The following is a 20552-nucleotide window of genomic DNA, read 5'->3' on the forward strand; positions in this document are numbered from 1 at the left end:
GTATCCAGATTTAAAACAATATTCAAGGTGAGATCTGACAACAGCACTGTATTTCAACTCTCCTGAGAGAAATGCCTACCTTCCATTAAACATCTTGATTTATTTTTGTAAATTTCAGATTATTCAGGCCTTCAGTCACTCTCAGTTCATAGTTTCTCACCATTTAGAGAATATTGCCATTTATGTATTATTTGCCTCAAATGTAGTAGTCTCAAAATGAATTATTTAAAAATTTGATGGGACTTGAACTGAAATGACATGTCCTGACCATAGCCTGCTTCATGGTGTGAAAGTAGGCACAGTTAATTTTAAGTTGGTTACTGGAAAAAGAACACACTATACAGAAAATTACAAGGGCTAAATTCACTATGGCATGTTGTAATATGAACTATATTAGAGGATTAGCTGTAAAGCATCAGTAATTTATTTGAATCTTTTCAGAAGAGATCTGCACCCTGGTAATTGCTGAAGCTTTCTCTGAAGACTCTGGGACATTCACTTGTACAGCCAGCAATAAGTATGGCACAATGTCGAGTTCTGCTCAACTCACTGTTCACGGTAAGTTATCATTATTCCTTTAACATTGCAATTGTATATTATGAGATTGGTGCTTCAAGTTTCATTTTTCCTTCCCCAGAACCATTGTATTATTCCAACTGTACAGCAAATCCACAGCACCAGTGAGCATTTTCACAGGATCGTATAGAAATTTCACCGAATACATAGAATCATAGAACCCCTACAATGTGGAAGCAGTCCATTCTGCCCATTGAGTCCACACTAATCTGACAAACAGTAGCCCACACAGACCCCCCCCCCTTACCCTATTGTTGCATCCCACCGTAGACACTATGGGGCAATTTAGCACAGTCAATCCACCTAATCTGCACATCTTTGGACTGTGGGAGGAAGCTGGAGCACCCGAAGGAAACTCACACAATCACAAGGAGAATGTGCAAACTCCACACAGACAGTCACTTGGGACTGGAATGAAACCCAGGTCCCTGGTGCTGTGAGGCTGCAGTGATAATCACTGTGCCCCCCTTTTCCCCAAATTTGCAACACTCTCCTATAATAAGGTAATACTGTCAAGGGACTAGGGAGTAGTTTTAAGGGACTAAATAATGTCTCAGGATTGTGCAATCTCACAGGGTAATGCAGCAATTTCACAGGATTAAGAAGCAAGTTCATGATTAAGCAGAGTGTAGAGCTGGAGGAACACAGCTGGCCTGGCAGCATCAGAGGAGCAGGAGAGCTGACGTTTCAGTAATGGACCCATCTTCAGAAATGGGGAAGGGGGAGGTGGGTCTGAAATAAACAGAGTGGGGGATGCGATGACAGAAGTTGGATAGAGGAGCAGATAGGTGGAGAGAAGATGGACAGGTCAAGGAGGTGAGGATGAGTCAAGTAGGTAGGAAGTGGGGGTGGGGGTTTGTCAGTGAGGTAGGAGGAGCGGTTCGTGACAAACAACTGCACCTCCCAGTCGCGAACCTCTTCAACTCCCCCTCCCTCTCCTTGGATGACATATCCATCCTGGGCCTCCTCCATTGCCACAATGATGCCACCCAAAGGCTGGAGGAATAGCACCTCATAATCCGTCTGGGAACCCTGCACCCAATGGTCTCAAAGTGGACTCCACAAGCTTCAAAATCTCCCCATCCCTGACCTCATCCTAAGGCCAGCCCATCTCATCCCCACCTCCTTGACCTGTCTGTCTTTTTTCCCGCCTATCCGCTTCTCCCACATCACTGACCAACCCCCACCCCCACTTACTACCTACTAGCCTCTACCCCATCTCCTTGACTTGTTCATCTTGCCTCCCACCTACCCGTCCCTCCCTCCTCACTGACCAACCCCCATCCCGACACCCTACCTACACTCACCTGTACTAACTTTCTCCCCACTTCTTTGACCTGTCTGTATTCTGTCTACCTACCTGATCCTCTATTCACTTTCGATCACTGCCTCCCCCTCTCTGTTTATTTCAGAGTCCCCTGCCCCTCCCCCATTTCTGAAGAAGGATCTAGACCCGAAACGTCAGCTTTCCTGCTCCTCTGATGCTGCTTGGCCTGTTGTGTTCATCCAGCTCTACACCAGCTCTAGGGCGACACGGTGACTTAGTGGTTAGCACTGCAGCCTCACAGCGCCAGGGACCCGGGTTCGATTCCCACCTCGAGCGACTGTCTATGTGGAGTTTGCACATTCTCCCGGTGTCTGCATGGTTTTCCTCTGGGTGCTCCGGTTTCCTCCTACAGTCCAAAGATGTGCAGGCTAGGTAGATTGGCCATGCTAAATTCCCTGTAGTGTTCAGGGGTCTGTGAGTTATAGGTGGATGGGTCTGGGTGGGATGCTTCAAGGGGCGGGGTGGACTTGTTGGGCTGAGGGACTGGTTTCTACACTGTCAGAAATCTAAATCTAAAAAACCTCGTTATCTCAGACTCCAGCATCGGCAGCCGTTACGCATCTGTTTTACAGAATTTAGGCAACAGACCAATGAGTTTAGATTGTTGCTTGATAGGACTTGATGAGCCAATTAGTCATCATCCTTGTCATTAATGTTCTATTCTTAAGCAGCAGTGACATAGGACCTAACAGCAACTTCACAAAATCAGGCAGCAGCCTGATGAGATAAAGCAGTAGTCTCCTGGGATTATGTAACAATCTCATGAGATGACGGAACAGACTCGCTGGAGCTGCAGCAGTTTTACAGGGTAAAACAACATTTGCAGGGGATTAATAGCAGTATTACTGGCTAAAACAATAGTCACTTGAGATTAGGCAACGGTTGTACGGGATAAATTAACAGTTCAATGGGATTAGCAGCAGATTTGCTGGATTAAGCAACTATCTGACAAAAAAAGAACAACAGTGAGTGATTGAAGCAGAAAACTTTAAAACAGGTGGAATTCTCTGAGATTAAGTAACTGTTGCGAGTAATTTTAATTTTCCTGTTTTAATTTTGGCATGAAGTTTCAGATCATTTCCTGACCGATATCAGTTTGACTCCATTCTTAATCATTTCTTGGGGTTTCATTGTTACTTTGAGCACATGATTTTGGAATACTGAATCATCCTAATACATGGAAGATAGGGACAGTATTGGGCAGCAGTAAAGTGAGGGACTCTGAAAGAAGTGGAAGTACCATTGATCATAATGATAGGGCTGGGCTTGTGGTGCAGTGGGTAGTGACCGTTCCTCTGAACCAAAAGCTTCAGGTTCAAGTTCCCTTCCACAGCTTGACAGTAAAGGCCACAGTTGTAATGTGGCCAAGCTGATTGCCAACCTGTTAAATCCTTCCAGTGGCCCACTTGGTAGTAAGAATGGGAGAATTTCCTGGTCAACCAGAAATGTCTAGAAGCTGCAGCAAAACAGCTTGCCTGTGTTAAAAGACTTTATGCACAAGCTGTTGCCCAGGGATCCATGGTAAATATCTTCTTTGCTTCAAGGGTCTGTTAGAGAGAAAATAATGACAAGGGTTTATTATCATTTCTTAATTGCATTTTCCTTCAGACAAGGGGCCAAATAATGAAGGGCTGGATACCGATTGGGAGAAACAGCTGGGAACAATCCACTGGCAAATCAATAGGGATTAGAGTTTAGAGTTTTTGGAAAGGATGGGTAGCAACTTTATTGATCATGTTAGTGAGGGGAGGCCATGATTGCCAGATGGGAGGCTGAAAGTTTGCGTAAGGGGCAGAGGGCTATTCCTATTCCTTCAAACTAACAGAGAGTCTTTAAAAATATACCTGAAAGCACTGGTACCTGTTAATGCTTTCTTTAATGTAATGCTGAGTTAAATTGCCTGATTCAATAGCTAAGGCAAATTGCACAAAATCTCAATCATGGTGGTGACCTTGCCTGGAGTACGGATTACTGGGGTATTCCTCAAGTTTGGAAAACTATGGGAAGTCTGCCCATAATTTTCTGCAATATGATCCCAGAGGATGAGGCTCACAACCAGGGATGCAATGTCTCAGAACTGGATTCCAACTGTAGAAAGTGATATATCTTATGTCGTAAACTGTCTACAAATAATCAACCCTGTTTGCTAACTTTTTCACAGGGACTGAAGATAATAATGCTGTCAGTACGAATGCTTCAAGCTCTGTGCAGGCCCAGCCAGACAAAACACACTTGCAACCTTCTGACCACTTGAAACCCAAACTGGAAGGTGTTCTTGTGAACCATCAGGATCACAAACCCAAAGCTGGGCTAAGAGTGCACTTCAATTTGCCTGAAGATGACTCAGCAAGTGAGTCTTCAATTGAACGGGAGCACATTTCAGGAAATGGGCAGAATTCCTGGGCTTCAGGGCTAATTTCACCCACAAAGGAGCCACCACCAGTATTTGCAAAACCAAAACTGTGAGTAGTTCATAACAACTGCAGTCCTGCAGAATTATGGCATTGTTTTGACTGAAGTTTGAAAGCAGGCAGTTTCCTGATTGTGTTAGTACCATGATATTATTCTTTGGAAAGTTGTCAACAACAGTTCTGTTCACCAACTATTGCTTCACTTTTTGAAAGTTTAACATTTTTCTGCCCTCAAAAACAGATTACAACAGTCAATAATATGTGAACATTAGGATTAATATTTTAAAGCTATAAATCTCGTGGCAGAATCCATCCAAGCTGCTGAAGGGGGCTTGGAGCAAAAAATATCTTGGCCCATTAATAAAACTCAGAATCAGAGGGCTGAATTTTATTAACCTTCTGGAGATGGACTGTGAGGAGAGAGACCTAATAAAATTGGGTAGAAGGCATCGGAAGGAAAATCTGATTTTCTCGAATAGGTAGAATGCAGCTGCCTAATTCATTGGCCAATGTTCAGGCACATGCCACCCCAGCCATGTTTTACTGATGCCAGGATGGGCCACTTGCCATATGTTGTGGGTTCCCAGAGGGCCCCTGCTTTAATGGTCAATCCATGGTCCCTGCAGGGTTGATGCCAAAGGCTACATTCAAGGTTTCAGCACTACAATGACAGATGCATTGCGTATGCCAGAACCTACCTAGAACTATCTCCACTGGGGCTGACAGCTTTGAAAAGTTGGCCACCTCGTAACTGACTGCCACTGGCAAACAGTGCCTGGCATCCCACCATCCACTGGCTTCCAGTGTCTATCACTGCAAGCCCGGACCTGCTCTCTGTACCAGCAGCACAATGCCGTAGGCCTTGGAAAGATTCCAGCCAAAGAAACAAAGCATATTTGGATACAAAAATAGACCATCCAAACTATCCCTTGGCACCAGTCTTCATCTTCAGATGTGAGTTAGTTTTATTCAATCTGATACTTTTTAGTTTGTCCCATATCTGTCAGAATTTTGATCATCTCAGTTTACTGATTCCACTTCTTAAAAATGGATCCGACAATGGCAGAAGCAGATACAGTGCATTTCACCTTGGAGCCACACACGGTTGCAGAATTTGCATCAGAAAGATCGCACACAGTTACGATCTCAACTGTTGTCTCTGTTGGACTGCTTGGTAGCCAGGGACAAGTCACCATCGTAGGCATTGAGCAACTGTCATCTGGATTGTACCAAGGACTTGAAATTTGGCATACGTTCTGCAATATAATGAAATTTCTTTTTGTGGAACTGGATTTCTGAGGTCTACATTGGGCGCATAATGTTACAGCAAGAAGAAGCCCATGTTACCAAGGTCTTGTGTGTTTAAGAGGTAGTTGAGTTTAGTTGCCAGCTTTTTCTTTTCCTGTTTATTTAAATCTTAAGTGCACAGAGTAAAACCCTACTGTGTTGGCAGAAGTTGCAGATATTCAAGTAGATAAAGATGAGCAAATATTTCCTTCAGTGGGTACGTTTCCAAGAAAATCAACTTAAATGGGCTGTTGGGTCAATTGTGAGAAATAATCAGATATCAATTTGAATTATAATCCAGATACGTACACTTTTAAATTTACAATTTCATCAAGGTTTTAAAGAGGACAAAAGCATTTAGATTAGATTCCCTACAGTGTGGAAACAGGCCCTTCGGCCCAATAAGTCCACACCGCCCCTTGAAACATCCCACCCGGGCCCATCTCCCTATAACCAACACACCCCTGAACACAACGGGCAATTCAGCATGGCCAATCCACCTAGCCTACATATCTTTGGACTGTGGGAGGAAACCCACGCAGACACGGGGAGAATATGCAAACTCCGCACACAGTCGCCCAAGGCTGGAATCGAACCTGGGTCCCTGCTGCTGTGAGGCAGCGGTGCTAACCACAGAGCCACCGTGTCACTCCTTACAATGTTTAAAAGCTATTTGTAAGTGCATGAATAGGAAAGGTTTGGAGGGATATGGGCCAGGAGCAGGCAGGTGGGGCTACTTTAGTTTGGGATTATGTTTGGCGTGAACTGGTTGGACTGAAGGGTCTTTTTCCATGCTGTATGACTCTACGTAAATAAAGAATCTCTGATTGTCCACTGTCAGTTACAGTTACATTTCCAAATTCCCACTTCATTTGGAAAAATGTTGAAGGGTCCCCTTTAACCTATCAAAATTTGAGAAAGACCTCCCCAGATGCTGACAGTATAGTAAAAGATATTGGAAAAGGGTGAGGCAATAAAATTAGAATTTGTGCCTCCAGTTGAATAGTTGGACAACACCGTTAATCAGATCAGAGTAACATTGTAACCCAGTTCTCTGATAAACTCTCTTTTCTCGCCAGGCTCAGATCCTTTTAGTGCAGATTGCTGAATAAACCTCCACTGTCCTGAGCAAAGGCTTTCCCATTTAGTATTAAGAGCAATGAACAGTGTGAAAGCCATCGCTTTGTAGTCTTGAAGAATGATTATGTGGATTATGAGTGAGCTGGGCTCAAAGTTGGATGAGTGTTAGGATTGTTATTTATCCAACTCCCAGACTGTCGCTTTTAGCCAGGCTGCATTTCCATTGACAAGAGCCATTGCACTTTTCACACAATCTTCCTTGAAAGGGCTTAAAAATATATTTGTGACCTCAGCCTGTTGTGTACGTTGAATGAGAAGCTGCATTTAAAGGGGCTTTCATCCATGTTGATTATCACAGTATTTAAAGGGAATGCCATTGTTAACGGTGAAAAGTGCTTTGTTGCAATACGTTGTTCATTTGACATTTGCAGCTGCTTTCAGTTGTGGTGTAAGTTTTGGATTGAATTGCAAACCCTTATTTTTCATCTGCAGCTGTTGTTTCAGAACAACAATTCTGAAGATTCTTATAGTGCATGGCTGCCAGTCAGTTTCTTTTACTTTGAAGGAAAAAGGTAATTACTCAGGAAGAGGCCTTTATACGGGAGGCAGTGTTGCTGTCCATTCTCAGCCAAACATACTTGTCTTCAGAGGAGACACCAGGAAGGCAAACTTCTCAGGCAATATTCAGGATTGAGATGGCCCTGTCAGTCATGAATAATGCTAGTTCTCATTCTGCCACCACCATTGTTGCTGATTGATCTCTGACCTCTGATTTGCTGCTGAGCATTTACTTCCCATTGATGCAGACTTTGCTCTTCTTCATTTTCCTTCAAAATCCAACTGTCACCCTTTTTTGGATTAGTTTCTTAAGCACTTAGCTGCCTTCCAAGTCTGTGCACACTTCATTCCCGACAGCTCCCAACTTATCCTGTGAATTTACCTTTCACCTCCCCCTAACTTCACTGCTTACAATTCCTGGTTGCACTCTTAAACTCGTGCAGGGAATTTGTTAGTGCATATTGCTAGTAACTGAGACCTCTGTATTTCCACCAAACTATAACCAATTTCATCACCCCAATGCAAACGCCATGCACCAGTCACTGATTCTCCCATTACTGTCTTGAGCTGGAGCTAACTAAAACTTCACTGCCCTTGTGGTCTGAATATTAACTACCATGTTTGATAGATTATAATGGTGACTAGACTTAATGTAAGTAACAGGAGCTGTAACAGTTCCTGAGATCATAGAAGTCACAATATAAATTCAAATCTTTCCCTGCAACCCACAGACTGACCAAGCAGTCTGCATTTCATCAAGCCCAGGTCTCTGCAAAGGACTAAAATTTCTAGTAAATGTTAGATCATTTACTCTTTAGGATTTAGTTTTTCTAGCCTATTTGAAGCATGAGAAAAATATTTTTTGAAACACCTATAAAAAGTTTTCATTGATTGATGTGTCATGAAAGAAAGTTGTCCAATTGTTCTAAATTGTACCATATGCTTGCTATTTATCTCCGTATGTACTCCAGCCCTGGGAGTGATCCTTCATAACCAAACAGACAGCTGAAAGGCTCTGCCTGATGCATGGCTTCATTTCAAGCTACAAAGGAGCACACTGTCCTTTAGAAAACTGTATAAGGCACACAGTGAAAAAGAAGTTAGAGCTGTGAGCTGAAAACAGTAAACTGTTTTGTTTTAAAGTATTCCATATGAAAGGTTTAACTGTAATTTTGTAAGGGCATAACAAGTTTGTCATCCTCAGGGACTTAAGAAAGTGAATACGTGTTATGTCTCCCATTTCCTGAAAACTTCAAGAACAGAGATTATGAGTACCCAGTCCTGTGAAATGATAGCCATAAAGTCCAGGCCTTTTTTTCTGATGAAGGGTCTAGGCCCAAAACGTCAGCTTTTGTGCTCCTTAGATGCTGCTTGGCCTGCTGTGTTCTTCGAGCTCCACACTTTGTTATCTTAGTCCAGGAATTAACATGGCTGATGGGAGTCACGCGCGCTGGTTGGATTCCTGCATCCCTGTTTCCACAGAAGATCAAGCATTGTAGGCTGCAGCTATATTCCCTGGAGCAGAGGAGGCTGAGGGGTGACCTTGTAGAATTTTATGGATACATGGATCGGCCAAAGCCTTTTTTCCCTTGGTGAAGGAGTCCAAAACTGGAGGACATAGGTTTAAGATGAGAGGGGAAAGATTTACAAGCAACCTGACGGACAACTTTTTCATGCAGAGGGTGGTGCGTGTGTGGAATGAGCTGCCAGAGGATGTGGTGGAGCTTGGTACAATTACAACATGTAGAAGGCATATGGATGGGTATATGAATAGGAAGGGTTTAGAGAAATATGGGCTAAATGCTGGCAAATGGGGCTAGATTAATTTGGAATATCTGGTCAGCATGGACAAGTTGGATTGAAGGGTCTGTTTCTGTGCTGTACATCTCTATGACTCTAAGTTTGACCACAGGGGATTGTTCAACCATTAGATTATAGTTTTTCAGCTATTCTAATCATTTTCATGTTGTTTTATGTCTCCTTTAGATATATTCACCCATTTTCTTCCTTAAAAAATAGGAACAGCCTTTTAAAAACAACATGTAATATTGAAATGTCCTGAAGTCTGTCTTATGTAGACATTAGGAAATTGGCCAAGAATTGAGAGGAAGCAGTAGGAGCAGATGGTTTGAGGAGGCTTTTAAAGGAAGTTCAAAGGCAGAGCGCTTCAGGAAGGGAAATCGAAATGATAGGCGTATGCGGCTTGCAGCTGTGCCAACAAGAGTAGGATGAAGGAAAGGAGTACACTCAGTGGCTCAGCTCTGAGTCAGAATCCTACTCATGGAGGACACATGGTTGGATTTTAGGGAAGTGTTGGGAGTTTTGCCAACCAGCTAGCCTCCTGTGTGAAAGGCCACTTGTATTAAGTTCCTTGTCAAACACCTGAGTTGCCACCAGCAGACTTTCTGTGGCAATCGCAGTTCAAGGGGCAGGAATTCCACCATCCTGACAGTAGCCAGTCAGAAGGAATTTGGTAGCTGTTTTGTTGCCCAGTGTCACCAAGGAGGCTATAGCTGGTGCAGGGCTGACTGCCATTGAGGAACCACAGGCTATAGGTACAAAAATTTATAACGAAGAGCACAAAAATGGCAGAGAATAATTACTTTGCGTCTGCTTTCATGTAGCAAGTATACAAAATTTCCAGAAATACCAGGCCACTGAGGAACTTAGTATCAGCTAAGAGCTAGTAATCTAAGAGTTAACTGGATTGAAGATTGATATATCTGTGAAGATTGATATATCAGTTTCACCCCAGAATGTCGAATAAAGTGGCAGGGAGATTGTAGATACATTGGTGGTCATCGTTCAAAAAATTCTATAGGTTCTAGACCAGTTCCTGCTGATTGAAAGATAGCAAATGTCACAACACTTCTTTTTGAGAAAGGAGTAGGATGGAGAATGAAGAACAGACCTGTTAGCTTGGTGTCTGTCGGAGGAAAAAAATGTTCAAAAGTGTTATAACAGATGTGAGAACTGGGCATTTAGAAAGGAATTATAAAACTGGGCAGAGTCAGCATGAATTTATGAAAAACGAAATTAGTTTGACAAAAGTGATCAGGTTATTTAAGAATGTAACTGGTAGCATTGACAAAGGAGAACCAGTGGGTGTGGTCTATTTGGATTTTTAGAAGGTTTTTGAGTCGGTTCCACTCAGGAATTAATGAATAAAATTAGTACGCTTGGGATTGGGGGACACATACTATTATGGATTGAGAATTGGTTAATAGAAAGCAGAAAGTAGGAATAAAGAGTTCATTGTCAGAATAGTAAGCTATGACTAGTTACCACAAGGGTCAGTGCTGGGTACACAGCTGTGCACAATCTGTAAAAAAAATTTGTATATGGGAACTATTTGCAACATTTCCACATTTGCTGATGGTACCAAATTGGGTGGGAATAGAACTTGTAAGGAAGATGCAAGGAGGCTAATAACTTTGGCAGGCTAATAATTCAGTGTGAATAACGGGGTACTTGTGATGAAGTGGCAGTGCTCCTACCTTTGATTCAGGAGTCCCAGGTTCAAGTCCCAAATGCTCCAGATGTGTGCGCCATAACTTTCCTGAACAAGTTGATTAGAAAATTAGCTCCCATAATTGTGGAGTTATTCACTTTGATAGGAAAACGAGATTTTTTTTTAAATAGTGAAAAGTTGGAAAGTGCTGGTTGTCCAAAGAGTCCTGGGTGACCTTGCCCATGAATCATTAGGTCAGCAGGTAGGTGCAACAAGCAATTAGGAAGGTACATTGAATGTTGATTGTCTGTAAAGAGATTGCAATGCAGGAGTGAAGATACTGCAATTTTACAAACGCTTCCAGAGAATTTCAAAAGCATGCCTCACCTGGAGTATCGTGTACAGTTTTGGTCTCCCTTATTTAAGAAGGATGGAATTACCACAATGACAGTGCAAAGACGGTTCACCAGATAAATCCCTGGAATGGTGGGTTTGTTTTATGCAGGGTGCCTGAGTAAATTGGGCTTGTATTCCTGAGAGTTTTAAACAATTAGCAGTGATTTCATTTATACTTATGACATTTTTTCAAGGGTTACAGGGTAGATGTAAATAAGATGTTTATTCGCATTTTATCCTATCTCCCAAGTATTGCCTGTCTGGTTATCACAAGGTGTAGTACTGGGTCCATATTTCTCCTGGCTGATGCGTTTAAAACCAGTGGACATGACCTCAGGATAAGAAGTTGCAATTTAAGATGAGATGAGGAACAATTTCTCCAATCAAAGGATGGTAAATCTTTGAATTTTCTACCCCAGAGGGCTGTGAAAATTCAATAGCCTGTTGAACATGCTCAAATGACACCAAGAAATATGAAAATAGTGCAGGAAAGTGGCATTGAGGTAGATGATTCACTGTGAACTGACTGAATGGCGGAACAGATTCGACAGACTGAATACCCACTCTTGTTCTTATGATCCGAAGTTACATCCTAAGTTACAACAGAAAGTGTTTGGAAGGATAGGAGTTGCTGGGAAGGAGAAGGGAGGTTAGTAACAAGTGCAGGAGGTTGGCTGCCCAATGCATCCACCTTCCTAATGCTTGAGGCATTCCAATCTGGCTCTAAGTACTTTTAAACAAGGTCGTCCACCCTCAATACCCACCTTCGAGACCACTCAACACCCGGGCAGCCTAACTTGTCTTGCTCCTTGTGTGGCAACGGGCTCGCCTGTGGTTGGATTAATCCCTGTGGTGGTGGGATAAGGCTCTCAAATGATTATTGACTAGCTGAGCAGGAAATTTAACCATGTGCTTTCCCTTTCCAAGATGTAATGTTGTTGGAGGTTAAAAAGCAGAAGGGTGATCACACACCACTGCTCTTTCTGAATGTCCACCACCAAATAAGTAAGGAGAGAAGCCATAAATTCCCCCCATAACCCATACGAAACTCCAGTGCAATATTGATAGGGTGTTGAACTGTTGGAGATGGCCCTGTAGGGATGGGACAATAAATTGAAATCCTGTCGAATAACTCATCAAGCCAACTATTTTTGATGAACAACTCTGTTGAGACGATGAACAACTAGATTTTTTTGTTATTAACATTCAGTTGTCATGGCCTAGATTTATTGATTGAATTTAAAATTCATTACCATGATGGGATTTGAACCTGTGTCTGAATTTCTAGTCCAGTGATGTTGCTACTGTACCACAAGCTACCTTTTATATTAAGAATTCAAAGCTTCTCTTTTTCAACATGTAACTGAAGGATGCCCAGGTCTCAGCTTAAGGTCATCTAAATGATGGCACCTGATGGATCAGCACTCCATCAGTACAGCAGTGGGCTGTCAGAGTAGGTTTTAGCACTCAAGTCTGGAGTTACATTGTGAACCCTACAACCTTCAGGATTAGCAGCAAGAGTGATACCAATTGTGGCTTGTAGAAAAGCATATCAGGGTTTTAACCATCTAAGGAAAATAATTCTTCCTATTTTATTTCACTCTGCTGCTGAATCAATGCCCCCGTGTTGCCAATTGACTAACAAGTGGAAACAGTCCTGTTATTGGACGTGGAAAGCCATTTACAGCATGTCTATCAATATTATTTTCGTCAGTGATATAAACTGATGAGCTGTTCTGTTATTGTGCAGTGCATATTCCTTTGTATTTATCCCCCTATTGTTCGGAATGATTTGCATTGCTGGCCTGCTGCATTATTTGAATGCAAACCTTAGACATCTGCTTAACCAAGTCACCAGAATAATCAGGTACTTCCGTATGGCAAATAAGTAACAATTGATATTTATTTGTTTATTGATGAAAGAATGGTACTCAGTTGAAGCCTGTTTATTCCAACCATTTCCAAATTCTCCTCATTAGCGTAACCCCAGCTGTCAGTATATCTCCAGTACACTTGCTCAGGCTTGTTTATCTAATTTGTAATCTTGCTGAAAAGTCAAAATATGATAAGCTTGTGAGTGAAGTTTTTGTCTAGCCCCTCCATTTGTGGTAGTCCTGGCCCTGCACACATTCTCTTCCTTTGTTTCTTCACTGTTCTGACTCTAAAGCCATTTGCTTTGTTTGTATAAGTCAGCAGAAATGATATTGTCCCTTTTGAAATCTGAATTTTTAGAACTTTTAAACTATCTACTTGATGAGATGCTGCAAATTTCGACGAATGGAGTACATGTAGCTTGTGTGGCTTCCCATGTCTAGCTGGCTGGTCCCTATAGATAGTATGATCTGAGAGAGTCTTGGTACAGGGCCACTTTTGGAATAGATCAGCTTTTTGTCACAGATGAATTTGAAATAGGCCATAGATACTACTTCCCATCTTACTTTCACAGTTGACCTAAATCCATTGCAGAAACAGTTAGGCCCACATCTCTGGAGAAACTGCAAAAGAAATAAAAACACGAAAAAGGCAGTCAAAAAAGACAGCAAATTAAGGTAATAAGCCTCTGTCTTCTTTTCCTTTCCACTGGACCACATAACTGAGCATTCAAGGCAAGTGGAAAGGACAGAATACTGAAAGGCCTAGATAGAGTGGGTGTGGAGAAGATGTTTCCACTAGTTGGAGAGACTAGGCCCTGAGAGCACAGCCTCAGAATGAAGGGGTCACCTTTTAGGTCAGAATTGAGGAATTTTCTCAGGCAAAGGTTGGCGAATCAATGGAACTCACTGTTGCAGAGGCCTGTGGGTGTCAAGCCATTGAGTGTATTTAAGACAGAGATAAATAGGCTGTTGGTTAGTATGAGGGTTCAAGGCTTACTGGGACAAATCAGGAGAATGGGGTTGACAAACATTTTATCAGCCATGAACGCATGGTGGAGCAGACTCGATGGGCTGAATGGTCGAATTCTCTGTCCATGGACTCATGGTCTAATATGTTGGAGGATACCTTTTTTCCTCCTGGTCTATAAATAAAAATGACAAAAATATTTTCCCAAGGCTTTTTGTTCAAATCCAATTGATGGAACTTAAATATGCGGAGAACAGGTTGTAAATTTCAGTGCTGATACTTCTGCATGTTAGAACTAGTTGGTTGATTCTGTTCACTAATTATTTCTACATATCACATTTATTCTTCATGAGACACAAGTGTACTGGCAACTTAGTACAGTGTATACCTTTAGGCTGCTTTTTGCATTCATTCATCTCTAATATATTATAGGAGCTTGATGTGATCATAAAGCTTTTACTGTAATTGATTTCCGTTATCAGGAAGGTGTTACACCTGGGAAGCTGCAGCTGTTGATACTACTTTTCTGAATTATCAACATGTCACAAAAACAAACAGAACCCAGAGGCTTGCCTAAAACACAAATATAGCTGAATGTCCCTTAGACAATACTACAAAAACTACAGCACTGTAGATATAACTTTCAGCACATTAAAATGGGCCAAGACCCTTCACAGTACCCTGCCTGTCTACACCACGTACAGTCATAATGATCTGCAGCATAGAATAAAGGCCTTTCGGTCCATTGCATCTGGGCTAGCCAAAAACCGTCCAACTACTCCAATATCATTTTCCAGCCTTGTATGCCTTGGCGTTGCGTGCACATCCAAATACTTCTTAAATGTGATGAAGGTTTGTGCCATTAGAACCTCTTACAGACAGTGACTTCCACATTCCCACCAGCCTCGGGGTGAAAAAGGCTTTTTCCCCACATCTCCTCTAAACTTTCTACCACTTACCTTAAATTTATTGATCTCTCCATCAAGGGTAAAATTCTTCTTCTTGTCTACCCTATCTATGCCCTTCATAGTTTTGTACATCTCAGTCATAACCCTCTCAATCTCCTCTGCTCTAATGAAACAATCCCAGTGTGTCTAAGATAACAAGGTGTAGGGCTGGATGAACACAGCAGGCCGAGCAGCATGTGAGGAGCAGGAAGGCTGATGTTTTGGGCCTGGACCCTTCTTCAGAAATGGGGGAGTGGAAGGGGCTCTGAAATAAATAGAGAGGGGGTGGCGATGATAGAAGGTGGATAAAGGAGAAGATAGGTGAGAGAAGACAGACAGGTCAAGGAGGTGGGGATGAAGCCAGTGAAGTGAGTGTAGGTAGGAATTGGGGGTGGGGGTGGGGGTTGGTCAGTGAGGTGGGAGGAGTGGATAGGTGGGAGAAAAGACAGACAGGTCAAGGAGGTGGGAACGAGAGTGGGGGGGCCGGTCTTGGGGTCCTTGACCTGTCCTCCTTCTCTCTCACCTGTCCGCTCCTGCCACCTCACTGACCATCCCCCAACCCCACTTCCTACTTGCACTCACCTTCATCCCTGCCTACTCGACCTGTCTGTCTTCTCGCCACCTATCTGTTCCACTATCCACCTTCTGTCATCGCTTCCCCCGCTATCTATTTACTTCAGAACCCCCTTCCTCTCTCTCATTTCTGACGAAGGGTCCAGACCCGAAACATCAGCTTTCCTACCCCTCTGATGCTGCTTGGCCTGCTGTGATTTTCCAGTTCTACACTTTGTTGTCTCAGATTCTTCAGCGTCAGCAGTTCCTACTATCTCCCAGTGTGTCTAATCTGTGATCATAACTCAAATTCTCCAGCCCAGGCAACATCCTGGCAAATCGCCTCTGCAGTCTCTCTCGTGCCATCACTTTCCTCCTATAATGTTGATTCCAGAACTGTGCATAATGTTCTAGCTGTGGTCTAACCAACATTTTATGTAGCTCCAGGATGACCTCCCTCCTGCACAACCCCCTGCCCCCACCTTCAGCCCCACCTGACTCTTAAATGTCATGCTTTGGCTAATAATGGCAAGGGTATGCCTTCTTAACTACTTTATTCGCCTCTTATCCTTTATATACCCTAAAGGAACACATACAAGTGTACTAAGGTCCCTCTGATCCTTGTTTCCTGGATCCAACAGCAGGCCCTTGTGCCGAAAGCCCAGTGTGGAGCATCTGCAGGCCTGTGATGCTGAACCTTTAACATTATTTCTTTATTTTCCTATACTGAACCTAGGTACATTAGTACCAAGCTGGTGCCAGGAACGGTGACATTTTACACTTTTCATTGTACTCCTGTATTCCAGTGCTTTAGTACATGTGAGAATAAAATCTAATTCTAAATCTACCATGCATCATGTATTCACTTGCCTTGCCCAAGTGCATTAATCCAGCTGGAATTCTTTAGTTTCCAAAACTGCAGCTCCCTACCAATTTGCCCAACCCAGATTTCCCCAGACAATGTTTGGTGCTGTGGGAGTCAGTGAGCAGCAGATGAAGGCAGGGTTAGCAGTGAGCAGAGAGGGCTGCAGGTGTGGGTGTGAGCAGGGGGCAGGGGAGAGGAATGTGAGCATGAGTGGCGTTATCCTCAGTTGTAGGGTTTGTTGGCATTCCACCTGATTTACTTGGAGCTCCTCAATTGGCTTCACCACTTTTTACAATGCGCTCCAGGGGAAAAAAAACAAAAATTAGCCAAGAAAAGAATGTTTACTAAAGGCTAAACAAAGTCTCATTTCTCGATGAAAGGCCACTTGTATTCAGTTCCTTGTCAAACACCTGAGTTCCCACCAACAGACTTTCTGTGGGAATCGCGGATCTAGGGGCAGAAAATCCACCCTCCTGGCAGTAGCCAGTCAGAAGGAAAATTGCTTTCCTGCTGTTGGTGAACCTACTTCTATCTTGTTGCTCCAGTTTTTCTCCACAATCACATGCTACTTGCCTTGTTTTAACTTTATGCCCCTTCAGTTAGTTGCTTTTCCATACGTACCTACCGACGTGAAAAGCTGGTTGTCCTCTATCTAGCTCCTCTGAGTGCAGTCTGAATTGTCTCTGTCTTAGTAGTTCTTGTTGTTTGCTTTTTAATTTGCTTGTTTGGTTTGTATCCTATTTCTTGTGCTTGTTAGGCTACCCACAAAAGTACAGATGTTGAACAAATTAAAAAATGCTCTCATTGCAAAACTGTTTAAGAAATGAAAAGTTTATTACAGCAAATTCTTTTGAACCATGTTTGAATTGACATGAGAAAATTAGTATGGACATGTCAAACCTATAAACTGAGGAAGGAGCATTGGGTGAATCCAAATTCAGAATGTGATCTTCTGTTCACATTGACAACTTGGGATACATTTAAACCAACAGGAGGAAATTCTAAACTTAATATTTGTTGTCTGATACTTCTGATGTTGGCATACAGCTCATAAAGGAAACCTTTTCATACCTGTGAACCGAGGTAACGATTGAACAAGCATGTAAATGTGCAGTATAAAATAATCTATCCGGGGGTATCATGTGGGATTTACAATTCCTAAATGTTAAATATATGCTTACAGCGAAATGGCAATTTCCATTGCATTTAAATTTATAGAAAAATAAGTCTGCAGAGTGCCACAGGATTAGTAGGTACATTTCTATCAGGACAACGTGCCACCAAATAGTCCAGTCTATTTTGAAAATCACTATCACATTATTCATGTTTAATTCATTAATCACATTTATTTATAAGTGAGATAATGGCACAGAAGCAGAAACAAGAAGCTGACATTTTCTGCCCAGGGGAGGCAATGGCTTAGTGGTAATTTCACTGGACTGTTAATCCAGTGACAGAGGTAATGTTCTGGAGACCTGGGTTTGAATCCCACCATGACAGAAGGTGGAATTTGAATTTAATAAATACCTGGAATTAAGAATCTAATGATAATCCATTGTTAATTATCAGGAAAGGAAACTACCATCCTTACCTGGTCTGACCTACATATGGCTCCAGACCCACAGCAATGTGGTTGACTCTTAACAATTAGGGATGGGCGATTTAAATGCTGCCTGGTCAGTGACGCCCTCATCCTGTGAATGAATTAAAACAAAAGATTGGGAATCAGAGACGATTGGAAGCTGAAAATACCCATGCCTGCCAGCGTGCTAGTTCTCGGCTCTAAACAGCGTTCTGGCCACTTTGTGAGAAGTGTAATAGGTAAAGGGAGATTTAAAAATTTCCAAAGTGTTAGCAGTACATGTTCAAAGAATTATGATAGGACAGAGAAAGAAACAAAAGACCGTAAGTCTTAAGAGTACAAATTCATCTCTCATAAATCTTCTATAACTTTGTTGCGGACAAAGAACTTGTTGATCTCCTCTTGAACTGTGGTGAAGGGTTGTCCTCCTTTGCCCACCTCTTCTGTCTCCTGGCTGACATTACACATTGCTTTTCTCTGAATTACATAGAGATGGAACAGTGGGAGACACATACTCAAGTACATTCTCAAGGTTACCTGCCTCGTCTTGCAAGATAGTCTCAGCTGTTGTCTGTTAACAGATTTACAGCGACATGTTTGATTTATGTTAAATCAAGGGAGAAGTCTATTTCATGATTGGTTTCCATGTCATTATCCAGTTTGTCCATTTGCAGCACTGACTTTACCCACAGCCTTTTCCTCAAATTACACAATGGTTAACCAGGTGTAGAGCTGGATGAACACAGCAGGCCAAGCAGCATCAGAGGAGCAGGAAAGCTGACGTTTCGGGTCTAGACTCTTCTTGAGAAATGGGGGAGGGAAAGGGGGTTCTGAAATAAATAGGGAGAGAGGGGGAGGCAGATAGAAGATGGATAAAGGAGAAGAGAGGTAGCGAGGAGATAAGCAGGTCAAAGAGACAGGGATGGAACCAGTAGAGGTGAGTGTAGGTGGAGAGGTAGGGAGGAGATGGGTCAGTCCAGGGAATATGGACAGGTCAAAGGGGGGGGATGAGGTTAATAGGTAGGAGATGGGGTTGGGGCTTGAGGTGGGAGGACGGACAGGTTAGGGAGGCATGTCAAGCTGGACTGGTTTTGGGATGCAGTGAGGGAGGGGAGATTTTTGAATCTTGTGAAGTCCACATTGATACCATTGGGCTGCAGAGTTCCCGAGCATAATATGAGTTGCTGTTCCTGCAACTGTCAGGTAGCATTGTTGTGGCACTGCAGGTGGACCCAAAATCAGCCCAGTTCATGCCCACCTCCCTAACCTGTCCTTCCTCCCACCTACTCCCTCCTCCCACCTAAAGCCGCACCTCCATCTCCTACCTACTAGCCTCATCCCATCCTCCCTGGACTGACCCATCTCCTCCCTACCTCCCCACCTACACTCACCTCTACTGGTTCCATCCACGCTTCCTTCACCTGCCTGTCTCCTCTCCACCTATCTTCTCTAATCTATCTTCTATCTGCTTCCCAGACTCTCCCTATTTATTTCAGAACCCCCCTTCCCTTCCCCCATTTCTGAAGAAGGGTCTAGGCCTGGAACGTCAGCTTTCCTGCCCCTCTGTTGCTGCTTGGCCTGCTGTGTTCATCCAGCTCTACACCTTGTTGTCCCAGATTCTCCAACATCTGTAGTTCCTACTATCTCTTACACAATGGACACATTGCTTTCCTTTTGTAATCAAATTTACCCCTGCAGCTCTTTTTACCAATTCCCACAGCTTCTTATTTTGCTTCTTTGACTGTAAAAGCTTACAGAACAGGCACTGTAGGCTAACTTATTCCAGACTGTCCTAACTCAGCTGTTCCTTTCATTGTCTCTTTTGAACGCCTATCAAGTACAAACTCTTAATCACCATCACGTTTCTACAGTTTCCAGTACAGCTTCTGCTGCCGATTTATCCTAACGTTTCTATTGAACTCTCAGTTGCATTTTAGAAGATCTCAGTGCTGTGGTAACTTCACTTAAGGACTGTTGCTTGTCCTGGCTTCAAACTTAAGCCAATTAAACTGACTTCTGTAAACATCCCATTTCTGACACCACTGTTGATTTAGGGTGGTTCGCAATCACAGTTTCCTAATAGAGACAGTTGATGATTTGTCGTAATTTTCTGATACAAAGTAGCAATAGTTTAAATATGGTAAGTTAATTAGATTAAGTTTACAACCGTGCCAATAGGGTAATGGTTCTCTGATACCAGAGAACATCAGGCTGCCAGTGCAGAATGTGTCGATCTTGTTGTGAAGGTAGCATCCTTCTCTCTAGCCAAGGTGTTAGGGAGTGTTTCCCTGGATCTTCCTCCACTTCTGTCTATCTTCCATTTGGAGAAGACCATTCTGAGGACTACCCAGCAAAAACTCCCCTTTGCCCCGATCTCTTATTTATATTGTTGTCAATCACTCACTGGCAAGTCAGAATGTCCACCTAGGAAATTCCATGTCTCCGATCATGGTTTCTGTGAGTCCTAGTGTAACTGAATGAGCCCAGTCCTGGAGCCGCATCTCCGGCTACACATTTGGCATGTGCTTCCAGGAGGCGAAAGTGGTTCTTGGCCTTGAGATCATTAATATGCCTTTCTCTGGTTCCTCTTCTGTACTTGCTCTTGCCGATGTGTTCACAAAGAATTGTGTTCCTTCATACAGGAGAGAATTTTCTCAAGGGCCATTTCTTCTGAATAAG

General features: G+C 42.9%; 1 protein-coding gene across 5 annotated transcripts in view; it reads left to right on the forward strand.

The window, feature by feature from the left end:
• Positions 1-20552, forward strand: part of mypn (myopalladin) — a 284569-nt gene that overhangs the window by 153216 nt on the left and 110801 nt on the right. For all 5 annotated transcript variants that reach the window (XM_059653169.1, XM_059653168.1, XM_059653170.1 and 2 more), the window contains 2 exons: positions 442-558; positions 4065-4365. In XM_059653169.1, coding sequence (XP_059509152.1) covers positions 442-558; positions 4065-4365 — 418 coding nt within the window. The remainder of the gene's footprint in view (positions 1-441; positions 559-4064; positions 4366-20552) is intronic.

This window comes from Stegostoma tigrinum, chromosome 20 (assembly GCF_030684315.1).
Source record: "Stegostoma tigrinum isolate sSteTig4 chromosome 20, sSteTig4.hap1, whole genome shotgun sequence".
NCBI lineage: Eukaryota > Metazoa > Chordata > Chondrichthyes > Orectolobiformes > Stegostomatidae > Stegostoma > Stegostoma tigrinum.